The 27,408-nt window shown below is 40.0% G+C and overlaps 1 protein-coding gene across 4 annotated transcripts in view; it reads right to left on the minus strand.

Annotated features, from left to right (window-relative positions):
- Positions 1 to 9,395: 9,395 nt before the first annotated feature.
- LOC129235649 (serine/threonine-protein kinase Warts) overlaps positions 9,396 to 27,408 on the minus strand; it is a 57,824-nt gene continuing 39,811 nt past the window's right edge. For all 4 annotated transcript variants that reach the window (XM_054869595.1, XM_054869598.1, XM_054869596.1 and 1 more), the window contains exons 3-8: positions 14,153 to 16,388; positions 13,913 to 14,033; positions 13,723 to 13,838; positions 11,159 to 11,237; positions 10,888 to 11,083; positions 9,396 to 10,826 (exon numbers count right to left, since the gene is read on the minus strand). In XM_054869595.1, the coding sequence (XP_054725570.1) occupies positions 10,380 to 10,826; positions 10,888 to 11,083; positions 11,159 to 11,237; positions 13,723 to 13,838; positions 13,913 to 14,033; positions 14,153 to 16,388 (3,195 nt within the window). In that variant the 3' untranslated portion in view covers positions 9,396 to 10,379. The remainder of the gene's footprint in view (positions 10,827 to 10,887; positions 11,084 to 11,158; positions 11,238 to 13,722; positions 13,839 to 13,912; positions 14,034 to 14,152; positions 16,389 to 27,408) is intronic.

Consider the following 27,408-nt stretch of genomic DNA (forward strand, 5'->3'; position numbering starts at 1 on the left):
CAAACGTCAAAATTTGTTTATTCGCATTTCAAGTCGTACTGTACATTTAGGGTTGCTTCTATTCAGTGTACTCACGCAGCAGTGATGCCAGAACACAGAGTTCCACTGGTAATTTTTAATAAGAAAGGGAAAATTAGATATTTATATACCTGAAGAGCAAAAAGTGAGGATTTTGGTAATATTTGGTTTCACACAAATTAAACGAAGATTACTCAATTATCATTTGGCAACTGTTTTTAAAAAAAAATTTGCAATTGTTAATGCACCTCCCTCGCGTTGAGAGGAAATTTACAAAAACTGCGTTAATTCCTTAGCCATGGAACTGCATCCCACTGGAGCGACTCATTTTGTTGATGTTGTAGATTCGTGCTACAATTCTTAAATTCTTGCTCGAACGCAAAGAATAGAGTCGTCACGGTTGACGATCTATAATATAAGAAATACTTAAATTTGCGTTCTAAAATTTTTTTTACATATTCTTAAAGGATTATATTAACATTTTATAAAAAAAAAAACTACCCTTAACTACTGACATTTCTGCATTCCCATGGCAGCCGGTTCTACGTTACCGGAATGACTCGGGTTTTCTTTCCCGACCAAGGGCTGCCGCCCCAGTATACTAGCCCTGTCTAGTGTACCGTATTTTACCATAAATCTTACGCCACAGGAGCAACTCATAGCAGCCAGTTTGCTCCGAATACTTCTCTTCCGGGCTGGCGTCGAACCCAACCCCGGACCTGAAGTATTTTACTGCTGCATTTGCCATAAACGGCTCCACCCGAACTCCACCTCGGTTAGGTGTAACCAGTGCAACGGGTGGTGCCATCTTAAGACCTGCTCAGGCCTTAAGACACATAGGGAGTGGTCCACAAGGTATGTGGCCACGTGTTGCTCCCGCTCACAGGCGGCCCCTGCCTCTACGGCTACACTGCCCTCAGTGCCGGCACTTCACACTGCCGCCACAAACAACACCTCCACGGTAAGGAGCCCCCAAGAGCAACACAACTCCCTTTCGAACCCACAACCCTCCTGCTCCTACCCCAGTGCGGGGACAAACCAGCAGCTCTTGGTCCCCCGCACAGTCTGCTCCGTGTGTCAGACCGTAGTGCCTCGGAACTTGTCAACAGTTCAATGCAATTCTTGCAGTGGCTGGTGCCATTTTCGGAGGTGCTCCGGCCTGCACACCACCCGTGAGTGGACACGTGACTACGTTGCCCCCTGCTGCAGAGCTCTGCGCCCGCAACCGCCTCCAGAGGCGCGGCCATCAGACAGCATCAGGCCACTACCTATTTTGCGGAATGCACAGCAGGACCAACGCAGACAACATCACGCATCCCTCACCCCCCGAATTACGACGACCCTCCCGCGAAGCTTCAAGCTTTTGCAACTGAACTGCAACGGACTAACGAGTAAGATTGACGAGATAGTCGACTTCATGAGTCGGTTCGGAATTAAGATAGCTGCGGTCCAAGAGACAAAACTGCACGCTAGCTCCCCCCTGATTACCAGGGACGGCTATAACGTGCACCGAAAGGACCGCGAGCGAGACAACGGTGGTGGCCTAGCGTTCATAGTACACCATTCAGTGCAGTATCGTCTTATTGATGAAGGCATCGACCGCAGGGACAGCACCTTAGAACGTCAAGGTATAGCTGTCCGGTCAGGCGATGCCGAGCTCGAAATTTACAATATTTACATACCCCCTGTCACCTGCTGCCCGGCAGGATATCTCCCCGATATTGGTGTGCTCATCAGGGGAGAAAACCGATTGGTAGTAGGTGACTTTAACGCGCATCACGATCTTTGGCATTCAAGCCTGCCAAATGATCGTAGGGGACAGCTACTGGCAGAGCAGATAGACGATTCGACGTTCAGCACTGTAAACGACGACGCCCCCACTAGGGTAGTGGGCAATTGCAGCAGCTCGCCTGACATAACAATTGCTAGCGCAGGTCTGATAAATAGCATAACCTGGCGACCTATGCTATCGCTTGCATCAGACCACTTGCCCATTATCATCTCGATCGAGAGACCCGCCGATTTTGTTTCCGCGGATCACCGGTCATATATCAACTTCAACAAAGCTGATTGGACCAGATTCGCGGAATTTACTGAGAACATCTTCGCAGCCCTACCCACTCCCACCGATGTGCGCGCAGGCGAACGCGCATTCCGCAAGGCGATTACAGCCGCCGCGGCTCGCTTCATACCTGCTGGACGGATCCGGGAACTACGTCCCAATTTCCCAGCCGAAGCAGCCGTTATGGCAAACGAGCGTGACCGTCTACGCCAGGCCGATCCCGGGGATCCTCGTATAAAGGATCTCAATTTGGAGATCCGGCAACTGGTCACCCAACATAAGCGGACAAAATGGGTAGAGCATCTGAAGTCCTGTAACTTCACCTCTGGTGTGAGCAAGCTCTGGTCCACCGTAAGGTCCCTGTCGAACCCGACGAAGCACAATGACAAGGTGGATATCACCTTTAACGGTCGTACTTCGTCGGACCCGAAGAGATGCGCGAGCTATTTTAGCCGGCAATTTATACTGCATCCTCCGGTCGACAGATCCAAACGTTGTGCCACCAGACGGCTGCACAAACTGCCCTACAACAGTGCACCGCTTACTTTCACCAGCGACGAGGTTCAGGGGGCCATCAAACGAATGAAACCATCAAAAGCCATTGGCCCCGACGGACTAAACATGCTGATGCTGAAAAAACTGGGTCCATTGGGAGTAGAATACCTCACAAAGGTCTTCAATCTGTCCTTGGCCACTCTCATCATTCCTGATAAGTGGAAATTAGGGAGAGTGGTCCCACTACTGAAGCCTGGGAAACCCGCCAACCAAGGGGAGTCTTATCGTCCGATAACTCTCCTTTCCCCAGTAGTGAAGACACTTGAAGCCCTTCTACTCCCACTCCTCACACAACACCTGACTCCAGCCCCACACCAGCATGGTTTCCGTAGAGTGCACAGCACCACCACGGCACTCACCGTCATAAACACCCAGGTAAACCGCGGCCTTAACCAAAACCGCCTCTGCGAGAGGACTGTCCTAGTAGCGTTGGACCTACAAAAGGCTTTCGATACAATCAGCCACGCCACGCTACTAGATGACATTTTACAGTCGACACTCCCGCCAGGGCTGAAGAGGTGGACCGCGAACTACCTGAGTGGTCGTCACTCGTCGGTGATATTTCGAGACCAAACCTCCAAACAGAGAAAAATAAAGCAAGGAGTACCGCAGGGTGGTGTCCTATCACCTTTGCTTTTCAATTTCTATATTTCGAAACTCCCCCAGCCACCAGAGGGAGTCTCACTGGTCTCATACGCCGACGACTGCTCGATAATGGCGTCGGGCAATGACATTGATGGCCTATGCTCTAAGATAAACGACTACCTCGCCCGCCTTTCTCGCTTCTTCACTGCGAGAAACTTGAAACTTTCTCCCACTAAATCCACGGCGACCCTTTTTACAACCTGGACAAAGGAGGTCAAGCTGCCACTTCAGGTGCACGTCGACGACACACCAATACCGACGGTTAATAACCCCAGAATTCTGGGAGTCACCTTCGACAGCTTGCTCTCCTTTTCAGCGCACACAACCGCTATTGCAACGAAAGTACAGAATCGCAACAAGGTCCTCAAGTCGCTTGCCGGCAGCACTTGGGGCAAAGACAAAGAAATGTTGCTGTCGACTTTCAAAGCAATAGGCCGACCGGTTCTGAACTATGCCGCGCCTGTCTGGTCGCCTGGAACCAGTGATACGCAGTGGACGAAGCTACAGACCTGCCAGAATACTGCCATAAGGACCGCGACAGGATGTCTCCTGATGTCCTCAATTCAACACCTACACGATGAGGCTAACATGCTCCCGGTTAAGGAGCACAACAAAATGCTCGGCAAGCAGTTTCTGCTAGGGTGTCGCCGCAGGCCTCACCCATGCAGACACCTGCTCGAGCCTGAGCCACCTCCCAGGCACATCAGGAGACACTTCCTCAACTACGTGGACGAGATCCTGGACAAAACAGACAGACCACTCCAGGATCAGACAGTATACAGACAGACTATTAACGACATCCATCGGGAGACCCTTACCACCTTCCTAAGCTCCCGACCCCCGAATGCCGTTATCGGAGTCCAACCGCCACCTATCGCAGAAGAAGAGCTCCAGCTTCCCCGAGAGTCCCGCGTAATCCTGGCACAATTACGTTCTGGATATTGTAGCAGGTTAAACTCCTACCTATCCAGAATCGACCCCGACATACTAAACATATGTCCAGCATGTGAAGGCACCCCGCACGACACTAACCACCTTTTAACATGCCCCAACAAACCCACTCATCTAACACCCCTCTCCCTCTGGACCCAACCCGTCGAAACAGCCAGTTTCCTGGGCCTACCGTTAGATGAGCTAGACGAAGACGACCGGTAACTTACATAACACTGACAGGGCAAAGATACTGCTACAACAACAACAACAACTGACATTTCTGCTCTATTTTCCGTTTTCAGGTTGAGGTTGTAAGAGACTTCGTGTATTTAGGAACCAGCATTAACACCGATAACAATGTCAGCCTTGAAATCCAACGTAGAATCTCTCTTGCCAACAAGAGCTACTTTGGACTAAGTAGGCAATTGAGCAGTAAAGTCCTCTCTCGTCAAACAAAACTAACACTCTACTAGACTCTCATCATGCCCGTCCTAACGTATGGCGCAGAAGCTTGGACGATGACAACATCCGATGAAGCGACGCTTGGAGTGTTCGAGATTCTGCGTAAGATTTTTGGACCTTTGCACGTTGGCAGCGGCGAATATCGCAGGCGATGGAACGATGAGCTGTATGAGCTTTACGACAACATAGACATAGCGCAGCGAATAAAGATCCAGCGGCTTCGTTGGCTCGGTCATGTCGTCCGAATGGATACAAACGCTCCGGCTTTGAAAGTATTCGATGCGGTACCAGCTGGTGGTAGCAGAGGAAGAGGGCGGCCTCCTCTGCGTTGGAAAGATCAGGTGGAGAAGGACTTAGCTTCAGTTGGTGTGTCCAATTGGCGCCGGTTAGCACGAGAAAGAAACGACTGGCGCGCTTTGTTAATCTCGGCCAAAATCGCGTAAGCGGTTATCGCGCCAATTAAGAAGAAGAAGAAGATCTCTGCATTCCAGCGGGAAATTTGATATTATAATCTCTCCCTACAGCCCACATCATTAGCGTACGCCACCACCCTACCCCTATTAAGCTTTATTAAAATTTTGCTAATCACACATAACCAAAGAAGTGGAGTACCCCTCGCTGTGGAGTATCCCTATGGACCCTCTTAGTTATGTTGCTGTTACCCATATTAGATCTAATGACCCTGGTTTCTAGCATAGAGATAACCGCCTTACTGAATTTTTATTATGTCCTACATTCAAATTTGTACATTCAATTACATTCAATTTTGCTGAAATTTTATACTTGTATAAATACAATAATATTCACCATATTTTGAAATGTTATGTTTTTTTGTTTATTTATTAGTTTGTATTTCAAAGGCATTTCGCATCAACTGTTCATTTCTCTTCTATACACAACGAAATAAAATTAAAAATATGAACAACAACTACATATTTCAAATAGTTACAGATATAGAGATAAAATACATAAACATAGATTTTTAGATATACAAAATTTTATTTTTAATTTTAATTTGTTTTTTTAGTTATTTTAGTTTTCTTTTATTTATTAAGTTACTTCTTGCAAATTACATACCGATTTGCAAACAATTCAATACATTTACTAAATTCAAAATGGTTGCCATTAAACTAACTATATACAGAAATTTAGAGTATCAATTTTGTAGAAGGCATAGCTCACCATCGTATAGACTCATTAAAGCTCACTCTACGCAGTACAGCGTGCTGCAAAAGCGCGCTTTGCATTCTTCAAAATCGAAGTCAAAATGTCTGTGTAATTTATTTTCTACAACAATAAATACGCAAACTGTACGAAAGTGTGAGAGAAAGGACATGTAATAAAAAAGATAAGAAACAAATGACAAATAGAGCGAATGGGTTACATGTGTTTGTGTAATGAATGAATGCATTTGTATGTATGTATCTGTGTATTGCATTGCAAAAACTGTCGCAAAATTATAAATATGTATATGTTTGCAAGTAAGAATGTGTGTGGTAAGCTTATTGATTCACAGGTGATTTACTGCTGGATCTTCATACACCGCAACTTTATGCATGTGTGTGAGAAAGGAGGATATGTGCGTGTAAATGTTTGTTATGTATGTATGTATGTATGTATGCAAACTGCTTAGTACTAATGTAAACGTACAGTTAGAATTAGTTAGTCTAGCAACTTATTGGTATTACAACTAATTATTACTAAAAAATATTAGATGTGTGAGTGTGTGTGTGTGTGTGTTTGTCTAAGGCTATAAACTATATATATATTTTTTAATATATTCCCCACCATTTACAAGTTTTGCACATTATTGGCCTTAGCATTTTTAATTCAATAAATAATTACATATACATACATTTTCATTTGTTCTTTAACAAAACTGTAGGATAAGTCTACATTTACATTTCAATGCATTCTAAATAATGAGTTATGGATACAAAAAGTTAAGTTCAGTGTAAATATTTCTGGTTTAGGTTGCATTTCACAAAATCGTGCACATACATACGTAGTTCTCATGCGAACCAGTTGAGCAATATTCCATGTTGCTTGTATTTAAATATTTTTTTTTTTTGTTTTGAAATTTTGTCATAATTTGTAGTGTTTCACTTTAGCAATCAACTTTGCCAGTTAGACAGAAGTGGTGTATAAGACCAGCTTATTTGGCTAGCTTTTCTAAAATGGACATCTCTTTCATAGGTTTTTACTTAAAATCATTTTATTTAAAACTTTTAAGGCCAGTTTGGTTTCTCTTAGTTTTTAATATTTGTATTATTTTTTTTCTCTTTGCTCTCCATTCAATTTCAATAGCTTGTTTTATAAGCTCATTACATGCTTCCCAATTATCATTTTTCTATCCAGCCTGCTGAAATAGATTCCTTTTCTCCTACACTCTCTTTTGTTGCCATTTTCATTTGCTTTTAAATTCGTCAGATGGATAAGTAGATATAAAAATTGTCTACAAAATAATTTAATGTACCTAACATGGTACGGTTTTTAGACATGTTTGTAATTACAATACAAACAAACCAACTCACATAAGATTTCAAGTTTGGACGTCAATAGCGCATAAAAAATAGTAGATATGCTTTTAAAATAAGGCACAGCATTTGTAGAATTTGTGTAGATATACAGAACAGCTTGGATTGATAGTTTATATGTATAGTACATAGAAATAGACTTTTGTACGCATCTAAATATATCTTTCTAGTTAATATTTAATGAATTATAACTGTGTTCCTTACTTATTTACTACATGCTTTAATAACACAAATATATATTATAATTATTTTTCCATATATAGATTCATATTATATCATTTATGACTCTCAATAGTTTTTTTGTATTTGTTTATTTCTAGACTCAGTTCATTGTCGACGTATAAAAATATACCAATTTATGGTATATCGCATAAAAATTACTTCCAGCACGTCAAATTTAAATGTGCAATGAATACCCACCAGTTAATCATAAAAAAAAAAATCAATTTAACTGCAAAGATCTGTCGTTCATCAGATAAAGTAGAACAAAATTTGTATATCTTTTGGTAGCTATTCATTTACATTTACTCCGATCTCGTTATTTTGCACAAGTTGTTGCTACTAGCCTTGTTGCAAGCGCACACATACACATACAGTTCATGTCAAAACGGCCAACAATATTTGATTCTAAAAGTTCCAAGAGTAAATTTAGTTTTGTTGTATAGTTAAAAGAGGCACTTCCAAAGTCACAGTGAAGTACAAATGGCCTGATATCATGACATTTGCAAAGACACTTGTGGTCACATAATTAAGTCACTTTACCTTTTTATACATAATATTCGACATTTTTTCTTGCTAATATTTTTTCGTAAATTTCTCAAACTTGATTCATATCAAAAATATTTTTTCCATATATGTTAAAGCCGTTTTTCGAAAATCTTTTATTTGAAAAAAAATTCTAAACATCTCATGCAAAAAAAAATTTTTGAAATTCAACACAATTTTTGAACGACTTCAAACTTACACTATATTATATTAACATTAAATGGACTTATAGTCTGCATATTCTGATTAAAAATAACCTTTCTTTTAGAAATTTTTCGAAATTTGTGAAATTTTTGTGAATTTTGTGCAAAGTTTCGACCTTTGTTTAAAGTTTTTGTTATACAATAAGTTTTTGTTATATAATAAGTTTTTGTTAAAACATACAAATTATAAAAAATTAACGAAAAAAATTTAGCAGTGACTTAATACGCAAGTGTATTCTTAATTCTTGTGTTGCCATGCAAATTTGCAAATCGCATGATGCCAGGTCATATGCTCTTAATTTTGAACTATCGTAATATAAAAAAACTTGCAATTTGTTTTTAAAAAAGAAGCTTATTCTAAAAAAAAAAACAAATTAGTCTAATTGTTTTAAGAGAAAAACATTAAATTAATCCTGAACTGTTTAATTTGTATTTGTAATTTTTTTTCATTAAATTTTTTCTTAAATTTTTATTTCTAAATTTCGTTTATGGAAAAAGACAAGAAAAGATCTTGAATGAAACAATTAATGTGTGTTTTTAGTTTAGGCTAGAATTTTGCCTATTAAAAACATTTGACAAAAAAAACCGTAAGTAATTTTTTGAATCACGAAAATCAATTTTATCTTCAAAAATAATTATATTATATTTTCAGAAGTGGCTGAATCCACTAATGTGAATGGAATTGGCTGCATAATTTCAATATCACTACGGCCGCCGTAGCCGAATTAGTGCGTGACTACCATTCGGAGAATGTAGATTCGAAACTCCTTGAAATACCAAAATGAAGAAAAAGTTTTTTCTAATAGCGGTCACCCATCGGCAGGCAGCGGCAAACCTCCGAGTGTATTTCTGCCATGAAAAAGCTCCTCATAAAAAATATCTGCCGTTTGGAGTCAGCTTAAAATTGTAGGTCCCTCCATTTGTATAACAACATCAAGACGCACGCCACAAATAGGATGAGGAGCCAAACGCCCAAAAATAAATATATATATTAAAAAAAAATTCTATATAATTTCTATATACTTAAAAAAATGTTTTGAATACATGTTTTTTCTGTATACAAGAAATTGTATTTACTAAATCCTTAAAAAGAGAAAATTGTAATATTTTTACTTTTGTTTTGCTTTAATTTTATGAAACAGCTGCTTTAGTTTATCATTCTGGGTATTTTTTGTTAATTAAAAACAGTTATTAGAAAAACAAATTGATTAGACTGAGGATTTTAAGTCTTTTGAAAGTGTGGATTTGAGAGTCTAAACAACAATCTCTAATTCAAACAATAAAAAATTTTAAAGAATTTTCTCTTGGCCACTTTTTCCATAAAAGCGCACATTAAAAAAAAAATTAATTGCCACAAAAAGTGATAGTCTCTCAATTATTTTCGAGAAAAACATTTAATTTCAATTCCCATATAAAATCCTAAACTATTCCATTTTCCTTTAAATATGATTTGGAAGTGCGTTCAATTACCAACACAAACAAAAACAAAACCGTTTGTAAACATACTTTTATATTTTAGATAAATTTTACGTCACTTTAGCGGTTGTCCAAATATGTATCGGAAATAATTTGTACTGTGCGAATACATATCTAACTCAAAAGCTCTTTTTCATTTTGACCTTAAGAACAGTTAATTTGGTGATCGTTATGGTATGCATATGCGCTTAGATGCTTACTAGTAGCAGTATTTGTTGTTGTTGTAGAAGTTTTTCAAACCCTGTCAGGCACGTTGAAGTCACCGTTCATCATCGTCAATCTCATCTAACGGTAGGCCCAAGAAACATGCTGTTTCGAGAATGTGGGCCTAAAGGGAAACGGGTATTAGATGATTGCGTTTAAGAGGCACTTGATTAGGTGCTTAGTGCCATGCGGGGTTCCTTCCCCAGTAAACTAGCCCTGCTTAGTGCGTTAGTAGCAGTACTCATTTCTACTGTTATATGTGCTCAATAGTTCCTGTACGTTATGTTTTCTGTTTTGTTTGCTTTTTTTCCTTTTTCTTTTTAGTAACGGTGGGTGATAGTATAATATTTTTTATATTAAATATTGCATTAACAGTCTACTATAACTTTGCTCTTATTCAAACTTCAAACTAGGAGATTTTTGTGGGATTACATTAATTAACTACATAACTAACTACATATACATCATTTCTCATACTTGCTATTTTATATAAATTTTTCCTAGCAATAACTTAAACGACTAAATAAACTGTTCGTTTGCATTATGATTGCTCTGTGTTGTATTTCCGACATCCTGATATGCTGAATGATCGTCCGTCATCTCAGGATTGAATCTATCATCGAAAAATCTCCTAAATGTAAATTCGAAAAATCCATGGAACTGTCTGTCGCTATCAGCACAATCATCTCCACTTAAATTTGAATTATTCGAACGTAATTTATCCGGATCAATTGGATCAAAATTGGACGTGTCTGTGGGAAATTCAATCTTTGGAATATAGGGCGCAGTTTGCTGCCGCATATCAGCAAAATCGACGCCCTTGAAAAACAGATGCGCTTTAACTTCTTCTGTATTTTTGCCAAGACGCTTATCGGCCGACGAACAAAGACGACGTATCAGGTCAGTAGCTTCCGGCGTGAGTTTTGCCTGCGACGGTATGTGTAGAGTTTTCTCCCAATTAATTACCTTAAAATATATAAATTCACTTTAGTCATCAATAAATCATCATACTTCAGTGTTAACTTACTTTTTGTTGTGTTTCTACTGGAGTATTCGCATAGAATGGCGGTTGTCCGACTAACATCTCATAGAGTATAACACCAACGCTCCACCAATCACAAAGCTGCGTATAACCGCTACGTTCGAGCACTTCTGGAGCGATGTAATTTGGCGTGCCCACTAGTGAATGCGCCAGTACCCTTTGATGATCGCGTATGCGTCGCCTATAGAAGAAAACAACGTGAGTGAGTGGGTAGGAATTGCTGAGATTTCTCAAATAAATTTATATCGTAATTTACCTTTCTAAAACTGTTGGTCGATGCCCACTTTCAGAGTACTCTTCCCATGGCTCCATTGAATCTTGTCTCGAATGATTGCCTAAAGAGAGAAATATTATTATATTTTTATTGATTTTTTAAATAAGTCTTATCAAATCTATTTTATTTTTTATTTGTTTACAAAAGAATAATAACTGATTTCCTCTAGCAGAAGTATATTTCTTATTGGCACTGAAATAGAAGATGCTAGAGGCGAAATACTAAGTCATCAATTCCACGACAGTCGTTCCCGTGAGCAGCACGAGAATGTGATAGATCTTCATATATAAGCGATATGAGGGTACAGTTGTCGCTCGAGGAGCTGACATGAAATGGGCACTAAGACCTTCAATTTTTTCCCGCTAAACGTGGGTTTTCTTAGGTCAATGCCAACCAACTCCATACTATGTATTACTCAATTTCAGCGAGATCTATGCAGAATTCGTTGAAAATTTTACCTCTCGGTACTGAAGACGTTCGACGAGGTATCAAATCCCTAAAATCATCTACAAAAATTGATGTGATGGTCTTTCAGCATTTATTTTTTATAAGTCAATTTTTTTGTTAAGTCTTTATCATGCGGTGAGTTTATTGGTGACTGGAAAACGACTTCCAAATACCAATTTTCAAAAGCGGTAATAAGAACAACATCGGTAATTATAGACCGGTTTCGAAATTGTCCGCGGTATGCAAAATCTTTGAGTGCATAGTTAAAGCGAAATTGTTAGTAGTAGCAGTTTGATTTGGTCAAACGAACATGATTTTGTCATATGCAGATCAACAGTTTCCAATCTTGCGATTTCTACTGAAGACTATTTTGCTGCTCTTTTAAGAAGGACATCAAGTCAATACAATTTATACTGACTTTTCGAAAACATTCGACAAAGTCTCCGATAAGGTTTTAGTACCAAAATTAAAAAAACTTTTGGCTTTAATTCTATTTTCTTTGAGTGGATTAAATCTTATCTAAGCGATAGAAATTTTGTTGGTGCTTTTAAAAATCTCTCTTCTGAGCCATTTAACGCGACGTCTGTCGAAAGAAAACATATTGGGATCTCTGCCTTTTATCTTAATCATTAATGGCATTGGTTCCTCTCTTTCATCATCTAAATATCTACTTTATGCAGATGACGTCAAGATGTACTATAGAATTAGAGATTTGTATGGTTCCAATATGCTTCAGACTGAGCTTGATAAGCTACAGACTTCTGTGCTCGAAATCATCTGTTTCTGAATGTGAATAAATGTTCTCATGCTCCTTTTACTAGGAGATTCATTCCCTTACGCACGAGTGATCATGTTTCAGGGTTCTCTCTAAATAGTGTCACTGAAGTGAAGGATTTAGGAATATATTTTGGCACTAAACTAAGCTAAATTACGCATATCAATTATATTCTTTCGAAATCTCATGTAATGCTACCTATTTTTCGGCATAACAGCCTATCTTTTTCTAGTCCGCACACTCTGAAGATTTTATATATCTCTTTTGTAAGATCTACACTTATTATTCTGCCTTCAATTGGAGGCCGTATCATGCCACTCATATTAGGCACATAGAGCGAGTCCAAAAAATATTCATTACCTTTACCGTCTTATGTGTCGTGTTACCAGCTAATAAATTTAAAACTTCTGAAATGATTAACTTTAAATGTTTCCGAACATAATCTGCGTCGGATCTCAATACTTTATGTTGGAATTCCAAAGCACAATTATGTCAAAATTGCTCCTTTAACTAGAGTTCTATCTGAGTTAAATGAAGTTCATAATTTGGACTCTTTCGTGCCTCATAAAGGTGTGCGTAGCCTATTATATGTTTATTTTTAAGTTATATTAAGTAGTTTTGTTCTATAGCCAGTAAAAATTTCGTTCTACTAACTGTCATTTAGACTTTTGAAACGTCAAATGATGATAGACCGTATTGACCGATTTTTTTGAAGAAATATATTGGCCGATGATCTAAGGCATTTATATATATAATATATATAATTGGCGCGTACACCCTTTTTGGGTGTTTGGCCTACAGTTTCAAGCCGACTCCGAACGGCAGATATTTTTATGAGGAGCGTTTTCATGGCAGAAATACACTCGGAGGTTTGCCATTGCCTTTCTTGGTGTTGGTGTTTCACCGAGATTCGAACCTACGTTCTCTCTGTGAATTCCGAATGGTACTCACGCACCAACCCATTCGGTTACGGCGGCCGCCGAAGGCATTTATTTGATATGTTTTAAAACTGTGTTTCATTTCACAAACTATGACACATACAAGATGGCGCAAAATGAATCACCCCATCGGAAGATTTATAATTTTTGCAAATGGCGTTTTACCTATGACATCATATTTGACACTTGCTGACTAGAGAGCTGCAGTATACAAACATACAAGCAATGGGGCGCGTAAAGTTCGAAAAAGAGATGTCCATTACTCAAAATGGTTTCCTTTTTATTTAACAAAAAAGTTATTCAAAAACTAAATTGGATGATTAATTTTGCGCCACCTTGTACATTGTTAAAAACTATTATATGTCGAGTGGTCGATTTATAATTACCATTTTCTTGATAATATTTCGAATTGTGTGTCCATCTAAATCCCGTGCATAATCCAAAATCTGTCAATTTTATGTGACCATCCCTATCGATGAGTATATTGTCAGGTTTAATATCCCTGAAATGAAGCAACCAAATATCGTTAGTTTTTTATTCTAAAATCACTTCATTATCTTCTGTTAGTCAACATACCTATGAATAAAACCCATTTTGTGTACACTTTCAACAGCGCATGTCAATTCCGCAATGTAAAATCGCGCCAAAGGTTCTTCAAATATGCCTTTCTTAATTAATAGAGACATCAAGTCGCCACCTACCGCAGAAAACAGGGGGAAAAAATTATTATGTATAAGTTTGTATAATAAATTAAAGCCTCGATCATCATTTTAAAGCAAGATTATGTTAGAAACAAATGTAACATTATCTACTCACCCGGTATATAATCCATCACAAAATATAAATTTTCCTTATCCTGAAAACTATAATATAATTTAACAACCCAGTTGTTATCGGCCTCCGCTAAAATATCACGTTCTGCTTTCACATGCGCCACCTGATTACGCTTCAAAACATCCGCCTTCCGTAGCGTCTTCATGGCGTACAGATGGTTCGTTGTGTCGATTTTTCTCACCAGCGACACCTCACCGAATGCGCCCAAACCGATGTCCTTAATTTTCTCAAACATACTCTTGTTCATTTTGGCGCGTTTCAAGCGTATGTAATTACTCTCCTTTTGGCTTAGCATTTTTCGCATTTCTACTTGCGCCTGCTGCGGTAAACACATGCGTGACATCTCCTTCTCGAGTTGATTCTTGCGGTAGGCTCGTTGCTTGCATGACTTGATCACGTTTTCGATGTGTTGTTCCATATAGAATTTATAGGCCTGAGGGGAGTACTGCGTAATGCGGCATTCTTTGCGCTCTTCCTCCTTTTCCTTGGAGACTTTTTTTCGCTCGGGTATAGGGGAGGCGTGCTTGACTTTTTCACCTCCGCTGCCACTTCCTTTGTTTACGGCACCTCCGGCTGCGCCGCCCCCAGATGTTGCTGGCGATGTACCCCCACCACTGCCTGAACTGGTTGTGCCACCACTACCACCACTATTCTTCGCCGGCGGTATTGGCGGTGTTGTTGTCAAATTGCTGTTTGTGATTTGGTTATTATTGATCAAATTGTTGTGCAGCGCCACCTTACTATTTGCCTTCATGTCCATCATATTGTTGCCACTCATGTCCGCAACGGAGAGCGTTGGTGGCGCTGCGGCAGCGCGTGTGCTCTGATACGGTGGTGGTGGAGGCAATTGACGTGTTGGCACTGGCACAGCGCCCACCTGTTTTTGCTGCTGTTGCTGTTGTTGTTGTGCAGCCAATGCCACAGCTGCAGCTGCACGCAGTTGAGCTGCAGTCACTGTCACCGAAGGCTGCTGTTGTTGCTGATGATGCTGCGCAGCTTTTGCCTGCATTGTTACCGTATACGAAGGTGGCTCAATGCAGGGCGGTTTGCTCACCACTGTACCGTTTAGCGCATTCGCTATAAGCGGCGGTGTGGTGGGTGTCGTCGACTTGCCTGCAGTGCTCAGCACGGTAGGAACGCCGCCAGCCAAAAGTGGCGATTGCTGTTGTGCTGCTTGCTGCTGTTGTACTACGATGGCGGATTTTTGAGGGTATGATGGTGGCGCGGGCATAATGTGTACAGGCGAGTTACAGACCGACGCCGAGACCGGTGTCTGTGGCGCCACTGCTGTTTGAAGAACCGGCTTTTGCACCTGCGTCGATCTGACACTCTGCATGATGATTGGCTGCTGAGTTCGCGCGTAGGTGCGAGGCTGTGGACGCGCTACAGCGGTCGGCTGAAGTGGCAGTATCGCGCTATTTGTCACTGTTATGGGGCTGGGTGAGCCGGCAGAGGTGGCTGAGTATATGCCACTGCTGGGTGACTTGCGATAGTCCGATTGTGACTGTGTGGGCGACTGACGCGACTGCATGGAAGCTGTGTAGCTAGGCGGCGGCGCTGATGCGGCTACCACCACTGTATTGATAGGATATGGCGGTGGCGGTGGCTCAACGGCGCTGCCGCCAGCCTGATATAGGCTGAGCGCCTTCATTTGTGACAATTGTTGTTGTGCCTTAATGCCATTGCGCACTATAACGGGCGAAGTGCCGCGTGTTGTCGAGTTGGGTGTGATCGCCGCTGGTCTCGTATTAGCAGGTGATCGCCTTTTGTAGTGCTGATTGGGTGGTGGCGGCGGTGGTGTAGCGGAATTCACCGATGTCGGATGTCGAGGCGGGGGTGCCGGGGGTCCAACATCGCTAAAACTGGAAGGTGACGGAGAATATTGTCCAGTGCCAACGCGACCAGCATTTGTGACTTGTTGATGCGAATGCGGGCTGTCCGAGCGGGAACTGCCTGCACCAGAATCCAATGCCGGACTGCATCGCTGTAGATAGTTAAGCGGAATTTCCCGTTCTATACTCGGCTTTCGATTCAATTTCGATGAAATAAGACCCGGTGGCAGAACTTTTGGCACATGTCCATTAAGTTGAGGATTTGGCGATGGTGCAACAGGTAGAGGCGACACCGAAGGCAGGGGTTCCATCAGCTTTGCGTGCATGTAGTCCGGCGGATCGGAACGACCGCCGTTAACGGCATTGTAGCGCAGTGGTGTGAAATTCTGAAATAAAGAAATTTAAAAAATTATTTGATTGGAAGTTATAAAAGGATGCTTGATAGTTTTATATAATAAAAAAAGAATCAGAAGTACCGCGCACCATTATCGATCAGCCATGGCAAATCTAAGCGTTTCATAGCGGTAACTTTGGCCTTTAATAAAACTGAGTACGAATATAATTATTAGTGGAGGAAGTAAAAACTTCATGCTAACTCAGTCGCCCACCTCACAGCCCTAAAAAAAGTAACAGAGACAACTTATATTTTAGACAATTTATAACGTCTAAAATCTTGAGATATTATTAGGACCAAGAGGATATTTTCACAGATATTGAAAAATTAATATCCTCGCAGAAAACTTATTGTGAAAAAATTAAATCAGAAATTCAATTCAGATATTATCAAGACAGAAGGATCAGCCAAACTCTGTAGCTCGCAGAAATTTTATCGCCAGTTTATGGCCAGTGTTCTTTGTTGACGTCATCAATACATCAAATACTTTCCTGCGACAGCAAAGCTATTCGATACTGAAGTAAAAAAAAAAAACATATTTGAAGCAAATAAAAATAAACTATAAACAGAACAACCCAAAAGAACACAGGAATACCGCACCAACACCCACTACACCAAAACAATAACAGCGAAACTAAAGCATTTTTGAGAGGCCATCAGTGATGGCACTATTGTCAGCATTCCAAACTAGATCATCAATTTGAATTGCAACACAAAAGCTACAAACATAAGAGAAGAAGATGGCGAAAACACAAACTAACAAAACTATAAGATAAACAAAAATAAAATAAAAAAATTAAAAAGCTTTAAATGAAAACAAATAATAGTGGCAAAATAAAGAAGGAGCATACAGTGCCTCTAAAATTGAATCGTACCCACCGCGTCAGGTCGAAAAATCATACCGGCTGACATTTTAATAAACGCAATTATCGAATCTAGGAATCGGAAACCATTTGGAGTGATAATTTGAAATGGTTACCCATCTACGGTGACTGCTGCCGAGGCATTATTATAAAATAATTGATCTTTTGCAGACTAAGTTCACTAAGCGTAATCAGTGACAAGATTTTAAAGATCGGTGTTAATCGGACAACCTAGACCCTTACGTATATCCGGGCTAGAAACAATCATCAGCGTCTTAAAAAGAGCTTTGAAGTATTCGTTACTGTGAAACCAATATTAGCCGACATGTAAATGAAAATAGTTGCTTTTTCTCACTAAATCAACTCCCAGGAGATTGGAAGCTGAGATTCTGTTAAATATTTTGGTTGTTTATATAGGAAGGGTTTGGGGGGATTTTACATCTACAAAACATGCTACTTATTGAATCCGCTGACTTCCACGCAAGAGGATAGCAGATACTGGAGCAGAATTCCACAACCATGCCCTTGGTCACCTTGAGTAAAGCGAGAGGATGCTTGGATTTTAGTCGCTTTATTGCGGGTATATTCTAAATATATTCTACCCAGCAGGGCTTTAAAAATGATTTAACCATATTTTGATAATTAACAAAAAAAAATATATGTATATAAATACACGTAAACTTACAGACAAATAATTAATCATGGTATTTTGACCACTACTTTTCTTTTCCTTTTCTTAACTTTCAATATTTTATAAAAATATAGTTTATACCAGAACAACTGTCATAAATTAAAGCTCCAACCTTTCATTCTCATATATTCAATATTTAAAACTTTTTCCAAAGAATTTCCAAAAAAATATAGGTTCCCAGTTGCTTCTTCATATAACGCTCAAAAAAATTTATAGAAGAAAATGACCGTGTTAGGTTAGATTAGGTTATACGTAGGTTGGTTGGTTGGTTAGAGTGATGATTCATCCAGAATCCAACTAGCGCTTCCGCACCATTTTGTTGCCACATCCTCGTTACCAAATTGTTTAACAGTTATTTACAGCAAGACTATATCCAGTCTGTGCGGTTTAGGAACCTTATTAGGTTGTTGACGTCTAAGCCAGACAGTTGCTCGAGACTCTCGAACAGCGGTTTGCCCAGGGTTAACATTCTGTCCTTCCATAGGGCAGGGCATTCACAAAGGAAATGGAAGATTGTTTCCTTTTTTTCCGGTTGTTTACAACAATGACAGTATGTGTTGTGAGGGATGCCCATTTTGGCGGGTTGTTCTCCGATAGACCAGAAGCCAGTTATGACTGCCGTTAGTCTACAGTTTTCCCGTCGTTTCATGTTTATCAATGTAGAGTCTACATTGTAGACGATTGCTTGAGGTTGTAGGTGGGCCATAACGTTGTGCTGATTTTGCATTGCGTCTGGTCTCTCCATCTACAATCTGCGATTTGAAGATATTTTAGGGAAATTGCATTCTTGACCGCACCTAATGGTGTGATTACTGGTACTGCAAGAATATTCATGGCAGATCCCCCTCTTGCCAGTTCATCACCTTTTTCGTTACCTTCTATGTTCCGGTGTCCCGGGACCCAAATTAAGGTCGTAACTCCGTCAACAAAAAAATTATAAAAAATCATTGCGAATTTTGAGTCACTTTAAACTTGGACAATATTATACAAAAAATTTATTGGGATATAAAACGGCATACCCATAATTTTCTTAAAAATTCTGACTGATTGATTTTTTTTTTTTTTTTTGTATGTTAAACTTTGAGTTAGATGGTTTTTGTTGTAGTATAAGCTATATTTTTCTAAATTTAATTAAAAATACAAATGTAAATAAAAGTAAAAACCTTTCAAAATATCGCTGTACTATTATGAGTGATAGGAGGGAGGTGGGCAAGGAGGGAACTTTCGATCCCACAGTCGGAAAATTCAGCCTGCACAACGAAACATCCGGTAATGGACAGAGACTGATCGACTTCGCCGGGGCCCGAAACATGCTAGTCTGCAGCACCAGATTCCTGTTTCCTGATCGAAAAACGCGAAACCAGATCGATCAGGTTGTGAGAGATGGAAGACACGCTTCTAGTGGATTAGATGTACGTACGATCCGAGGACCCAACATCGACTCGGATCATTACTTTGTTGCAGCCAAACTGCGCACACGCCTCTGTGCAGCAAAAAACGTACATCTACCTACGCAAAGAATGTTCAACATCGAAACAGAAGATTCGCCACTCGATTCTGACTCCTGCTCTCAGAGAGCACTGCCCAACAAACCGGCATGCACGAGCAATCGAGCAACATTTCTCGTTCCTAAAGTACCGCCGCCGAAGAAGAAATCGGATACCGACGAGCCAGAAAAAACAGTTGGTACGACGAGGAATGTCATGCTGCCGCCGAAAGAAAAGATGCTGACTATAGAGCCACGCTGCGATCGGGCGCAACGCGAGCCATGTGGGATCGCTACAGAGAGCTAAAAAAGTGAGAGAGACGTATGTATTATCCGAAAGAAGAAACGAGAGGCCGAAATACGTGAGTGCGAAGAGCTTGAAATGCTGGCCAATAGGAACAACGCCCGAAAATTCTACCAGAAAGTTCGGCGGCTTACAGAAGGTTTTAAGACCGGGGCGTTTTCCTGTAAGAACAAAGACGGCGAACTGGTGACTGACGTACAGAGCAATCTTAAATTATGGAGGGAACACTTCTCGAACCTGTTAAACAGCGACAGCTGCGCATGTCACAGAGAATGTGAAGATCCCGATACCCCAATCGTTGACGACGGAATTGTCGTTCCGCTACCTCGTTCCGACCATGACGAGGTGAGAATAGCAATAATACAGCTAAAAAACAACAAAGCCGCGGGCGCCGACGGACTGCCGGCTGAGCTATTCAAACATGGCGGCGAGGAGCTGGTAAAGTGCATGCATCAGCTTCTATGCAAAATGAAAGCTTGCCTGCCGATTAAAATTTAAGTGTGGTCTGCCCAATCCATAAGAAGGGCGATCCTGCAATATGTGACAATTACCACGGGACTAGTCTTCTAAATATCGCCTATAAGGTTCTAGAGAGCGTATTGTGTGAAAGGCTGAAACCTACCGTCAACCAACTGATTGGACCTTGTCAGTGTGGCTTTAGATCTGGAAAGTCTACCATCGACCAAATATTCACAATACGCCAAATCTTGGAAAAGACCCATGAAAGGAGAATCGACACACACCATCTTTTCGTCGACTTCAAAGCTGGATTCGACAGTACGGAAAGGAGTTACCTGTATGCCGCGATGTCTGAATTTGATATCTCCACAAAACTAATACAGTTATGCCAGAAGACGTTGCTCAACACCAGCAGCGCCATCAGGATTGGGAAGGACCTCTCCGAGCCGTTTGATACCAAACGAGGTTTCAGACAGGGTGACTCGCTGTCGTGTGACTTCTTTAACCTGATGTTGGAGAGTATAGTGCGAGTCGCAGAACTTAATCGCTCAGCCATCATTTTTTATAAGAGCGTACAATTGTTGGCGTATGCCGATTACATTGACATCATCGGCCCTAACAACCGCGCTGTCAGTTCTGCCTTCTCCAAACTGGATATACAGGCAAAGCGAATGGGTCTGGTAGTGAACGAGGACAAAACGAAGTACCTCTTGACATCGAACAAACAGTCGGCGCACTCGCGTATCGGCGCCCACGTCCTTGTTGACAGTTATGATTTCGAAGTTGTAAAATCCTTCGTTTATTTAGGAACCAGCATTAACACCGATAACAATGTCAGCCTGGAAATCCAACGTAGAATCTCTCTTGCCAACAAGAGCTACTTTGGATTAAGTAGGCAATTGAGTAGTAAAGTCCTCTCCCGGCGAACAAAACTCACACTCTACAAGGCTCTCATCATGCCCGTCCTAACGTATGGCGCAGAAGCTTGGACGATGACAACATCCGATGAAGCGACGCTTGGAGAGTTTGAGAGAAAGATTCTGCGGAAGATTTTTGGACCCTTGCACGTTGGCAACGGCGAATATCAAAGGCGATGGAACGATGAGCTATATGAGTTTTACGACAACATAGACATAGTGCAGCGAATAAAGATCCAGCGGCTACGTTGGCTCGGTCATGTCGTCCGAATGGATACAAACGCTCTGGCTCTGAAAGTATTCGATGCGATACCAGCTGGTGGTAGCAGAGGAAGAGGAAGGCCTCCTCTGCGTTGGAAAGGTAAGGTGGAGAAGGACTTGGCTTCACTTGGTGTGTCCAAACGATTGGCGCGCTTTGTTAAACTCGACCAAAATCGCGTAAGCGGTTATCGCGCCAATTAAGAAGAAGAAGAAGAGTGTATTTCTAAAATGAAAAAACTTTTCATAAAAAACCATTTTCCGTTCGGAGTCAGCTTAAAACTGTAGGGTGAGTGAACAACATTAAAACGCCCACCACAAGGAGCAGGAGCTCCGCCAACACCCAATAAGGGGTGTGAACGCCAGTTACATATATTATTATGATTTTTGTTCAGTTTTTGAATGGCATTACCAAAAATTGTATGTATAGTAATTCATTATTTTTATTATTGTAAAATATGATTTTTAACAAAAAAAACCTTTTTTCAAATTTGGGACTATTTTTTTATTTTTAATCAAGCAATTACTGCATTAATTTTTCATTTTCCTATCGGCAATCCATATAATTTTATGCAATTTAATTAACTCAAAATACTCAATTGTAGCCCACATTCGATTAGACTTGTGAGTCACTGTACATTCATACAACACACACTTAAGATGTATATAGATCAATAAAACATTCGAGAAAAAAATACAAATAAGAAAGCAGATATAAAAAGGAGTTATTTGATGTGCGATGGTATTCGTGAAATCGATAAAAAACTGCACAACGAAAAGCGCGTGTGCAGATTTGTTTGCCAGATTTCCTAGCGATTATGTGCTTCTTACTCTTTTGAATTCCTTCGCACCACTACACACAGCTCAGTTCTACACAGGCCTAACACAAAATCATCGAACTAATGCAGACCCCATGCAACGCACAGTAGCTGATTTCGAATACTTTCGCTGGTATTACAAATTTCTGGTGCGCCCACAGAGAATTCGAGGAAGCGAACTAACAAGTGAGTGAATATGATGGTTGTCGATATTTCTTTTTTATATTGCATTTTCTAAACTCATTACATTTTTTTAATTGCGATAATTCTTAAATTTTTTAAATTTTATTTATTTTTTACTTTTTTATTTTTATTTTGTGGACTGGTAGTTCTTGGTTGGATTCGTCGATGTCGGCTCGTTCTGGTAAAACCGCCATTAATAAAAATGGAACGATACACGCTTAAACAACACATTTAAATTATTAAAATTCACTATAAAAATGGTGAAAATTTGCCAGAGACGGTTCGTAAAACTCAAACATTTTTGGGTCATCGTGGAGCACCTTGTCGGACCGCAATACAGAAATTGATGAAAAAATTCGAGCTGTTAGGACAAGTTGGTGATGTGAAGAATAAAACCCGAAACGTCACTCAAGAAAAGCCAAAAATATTGCTGTTGTAGCCGAAAGTGTGGAAGAAAACCCAGGTTTGTCTATTCCTTGTCGTTCTCTGGAATTAGGCATTCCACAAACGGAATTACACCGTTTTTGCATAAAGATTTAGGTCTTAAGGCTTATAAAGTCCAGTTAACACAAGAACTCAAGCCGGCCGATCATCAACAACGTCGTGTCTTTGCTGATTGTGTCGTTGAAATGCATGAAAATGATTCGGAATTCCATCAAAAAATCATCTTGAGTGATGAGGCCCATTTCCACCTCGGTGGCTTCGTCAATAAGCAAAATTGTCGGATCTGGGGCTCAAGAGTTATTGTTGAAAAGCCTCTATATCCACAACGTGTGACTGTTTGGTGCTGTTTATGGTCCGGCGGAGTCATTGGACCTTACTTTTTCGAAAATGAAGCTGGAGCAACAGTTACGGTGAATGGATTGTGCTATCGAGAGATGATTAACGATTTTTTATGGCCGGAATTGGATGGTATTGATCTGGACAACGTTTATTTTCAACAAGACGGCGCTACGTGCCACACAAGCAACGAAACCATTGACCTTTTACGGGAATAACACCTGTTATTGGAAAACCCTTTATGTTAACTTACATCATATTTTTTTCTAGAAATGCGTAAAAAAAAGCGACTGTGTTATTAGAGGAATGTTTGAAATTCAGAAATCGATCGACAATAGTTCGGAGAAAAAAGACGTTGGAGAAAAAAACGCTACATCTAGAACTATAATGAAGGACGTCGACATTTCACAATGCGTCGAAATAGTTAAAAATTATTATCAAAATAAGTGCTCTGTTCACCAAGCATTTCGTGCGCTGCGAGTGAGAAGAAAATCATCAGCAGGGATGAGTTATATCGTCTCGCAAAAAAGGAAATCTGTCGAATTTGAAGCACCGAAAGTTCCAGAAATTCATCCAGTGCCTCTACGCTTCGAAAAAGTCACCGTTTGGTATGGATTTTAAATTGAAGATATCATGTAAGAATGGTAAGAAAGGCTAAATCCGGTACGGACCGTACATTATATACACCCGCTTATTTTAGTAAAATTTAATTTGAGCGGGCTCTTAATTTTTGGAATCAAATAAACACATAGACAATGAGAGTTATAACTAGTAACATCAGAGGGACCCACGGAAATTTAGTCTTAATACACAATATAAAAAGTGGGCAAGGTATCTAAATGAGGTGAGGTGGAATACGTGTACCAAATTTAGGCGAATTTTATTTAGTCGTTATCGAGATATACGCATTTACCCTAAAGTGGGCGTGGCACCGCCCATTTTTAAATTCGAATTTAGTCAAGCTAATCATTTTTACGAACTCATTTCATTTCTGAAGGGGTTATTGATCGATTTGCCCATTTTCATTACCAAACTACCTTGGACTCAGTTTCATTGAAATATATTAATTTTTACTTAAGTTATCGAGCGCACGGACGGTCCCTCGCCTCAATTCCACTTTTTGACAGCAAAATTGTTAAATGGAAAATGGAGAATATTTATTGTAGTATATGTTATATTTATGTATGTACGTATGTAAACATGTGCATATGGACAGCAAAAATGCAGTGAAATAAAAACAAATGCATACTTTTCGGTATGTATGTATGAATGTAGATTTACTCAGGAGAAGAAGACGCCAGCACAGCAGAAACGCTCGCAATCGTATAAGAAACGATTGACCGACTGGAATTCGACGAAGCGACAGCACGAGACGACCACAGAACGAAGAAAAATTCTTGCCGTCACGTAATAATTTCATACGTTAAATTCCTGAAAGTCAAGAGCAAAATAGATGAAGCCCCAAGCCAAAAGAAGAACAGAACAGAACAGAACAGATGGACAGCGATCACGCTATGCTGCAGTACGCCAGCCAGCCAGCCAGCTAGCTACTTCGCCAACCGTTGCCGCACGGTTTTACTCGTACACTCCCTGCACATCACCGCCCATCATCGTTTCAGCCATTGTGTAAGTTCGATGGTAGTATTTACCAACCCCGCGAATTGTTTTGAATTTATGCGAATGTTCGCCGTTCGTTCCACTGTTTAGCTCCGTTCAAATTTGCTACTGTATTACACTCAATGCACGATGCAGTCGATGTCCAAAATAAAACTGCTAAGAAATTATCTTTGCTCTGTTATTATACCCTTTATGCGATTTTGTTCACAACAAACATTTTTTTGAAGTAACGAAGAAATCAAGAATTTGAAGAAAATTCTCATTGACTTCACCATAAACTAAAAACTCATCCTGAAATTTCTGGTACAATTGGAAATAGTTTTGAAACATATTTGATGGTTATACGTTTTTTGATAAAATATTCAACCAAGATAAATCCTTTCAAGGGTATACTATAAAAAAACTATTTAAAGTCATACGAAAAAACGAAAAAAAAAAATGGGCGAAGAAATCATAAAAATGAAGAAGGAACAGGTTAAAAAAATGTCAAAAACCAAACGGACCTTGGATGGCATCCCAGCTCAATGCTGGAGAAACTTGCGCTTATATCACTGTCCTCATGTCGACTGACTTGACGAGTCTGCTGCTGAAGCTAAGAGCAGTGTTCATTGCAGAGTTCCCTGCAATTGATTCCCAACTTGTGTTCGCTTGTACACACACATACACCTGTACGAGCATACACATGTACACAAATGTATATATGTTTGTGGTGTAAGTGTTTGCAGCGTAAATGGTGCAAAAATAACAACAGACAGAGGGTCTTCAAATTAGTCGGCCAGAAGGTAAAGAATATTTTCACTTTTACGCTATTACGGATATCAACAATGCAGATGAAAATGAAAACGTCCATGACTTTGACGATACTATTGTTGGTGTTGTTGATGTCACAGGAAGACAGACAGAGAGACAGTCAGTCCGTTTACGATCCAAATCTGCACAGCATATCGATGATGAAGATATCTTCAATTGCAATTACGAGGCACAGAGTGGTGATAATAATGATTAAAATTACATCTTAAAAAAATCAAACAAAAAGGAAATACACCCAACACCGTCACTAGCAGGATATAATTGCTAAACGAAATAGAAATGGTTTAGCTTATGAAGAGCCTATAGATCTATGAGGTATATAACTATTTATGTGTTTGTGTTTATTTATTAAGGCATAGGGCTCGAAAAATTATTTATTTGAGCTTGGAAGTTTGGGTGGGCTTACGGTATCGTGGAACAGTTGGTATAATACACTAAAAGTCTGACTGTAGCCAGTAGTAATTTTAGAGTTATAAGTCATTTGACTAATACGCAGAGTGCAGAAATAGATGACTTGTTAGCAGATTAATGAAACTATAGACGACTATATTCTGGCTCTCTTTGGGTACTGTGAAATAAGCAGTTTATTTCATAAGCCAGTTAAGAATTGCCGGCATGAGTGCTAGCTTAGTAAAATAGTAAAAACATCACTTAGACAGTCGGCATAGTTTGATTATTTTGGATTTTTTAGAAATGGGGAATGGTTCCGTGTGTAGAAGCCCACGCAAGTGGGAAAAATCCCTTATCGCCATTCACCATGATTCTTCTGCATACGGTTCAAGCAGCTCACAACTTCCGCGCTTCGCCCAAGTATCCTCTGGGTAGTTTCCAAATATCCGTTTTAGAGCGAACTAATGTGAGAAGGCGAAGCAACCCAGTATATCTGGTTGTGCGCTGGGTCTGGGACTCACCAAACAAAAACACCGGTTCTAGTGAAGACCGCAGTCGGCCTTAATCCGGTAACGGGTTGTGATCCTTGATCAGGTCATATAAATAAGTAAGTAAGCTAAAAATGTTGTATCTATACTATACGACCGCCGTAGCCGAATGGATTGGTGCGCGACTACCATTCGGAATTCGGAGAGAACGTAGGTTTGAATCTCGGTGAAACACCAAAATGAAGAATAAAATTTTCTAATAGCGGTCGCCCCTCGGCAAGCAATGGCAAACTCCCAGTGTATTTCTGCCATGAAAAAGCGGCGCTTAAAATTAATGATACTAACCACGGATGATAGATTACATGGTTTGGCCATCTCAAACAAAATTGTGAGGTAACTTTCCACGTTCTTCCATTCAGTCGTTGTTCAAAGAGCAAAGAAATAACATGAGCTTCGCGGCTGCGTTGATTTTTTCTTATATCACCAACACAATCTCAGTTTTTTGTAAAAAAAACGCTGTCGCATCCCCAGTTAGGTCAGCAAACCAGCTGATTCCTACAAACAAATTTTTTGGTTGGCAGAATAAGATGCATACCCCACATAAATACATATATAAATAATATCCATATAATCCCTTCCACACATCTATTAATACAGACACCTTCAATAAACTACATCTAGTAATATAGGCATCTTCATCGAACTTGACATAGCTCATGTTGTTGTTATCGTAGCAGCAGAAAATATTTTCCATACATTCTTAATCTGCCCTCTACTACCCCGCTTTTTTCATATGCATACAGACATTTTTTTTGTAGATACTACTTATATACTGATCGTCCTGTCAAGATTGAAAAAATAAAAATAATAATAAAAAAATTTATAAAGTCAAAGTTGTGAATGTTTACAAAAGTATTGCAGAAAAATAGAACACGCGACCATAGAAAT

The sequence above is a fragment of the Anastrepha obliqua genome, chromosome 1, assembly GCF_027943255.1.
Source record: "Anastrepha obliqua isolate idAnaObli1 chromosome 1, idAnaObli1_1.0, whole genome shotgun sequence".
NCBI lineage: Eukaryota > Metazoa > Arthropoda > Insecta > Diptera > Tephritidae > Anastrepha > Anastrepha obliqua.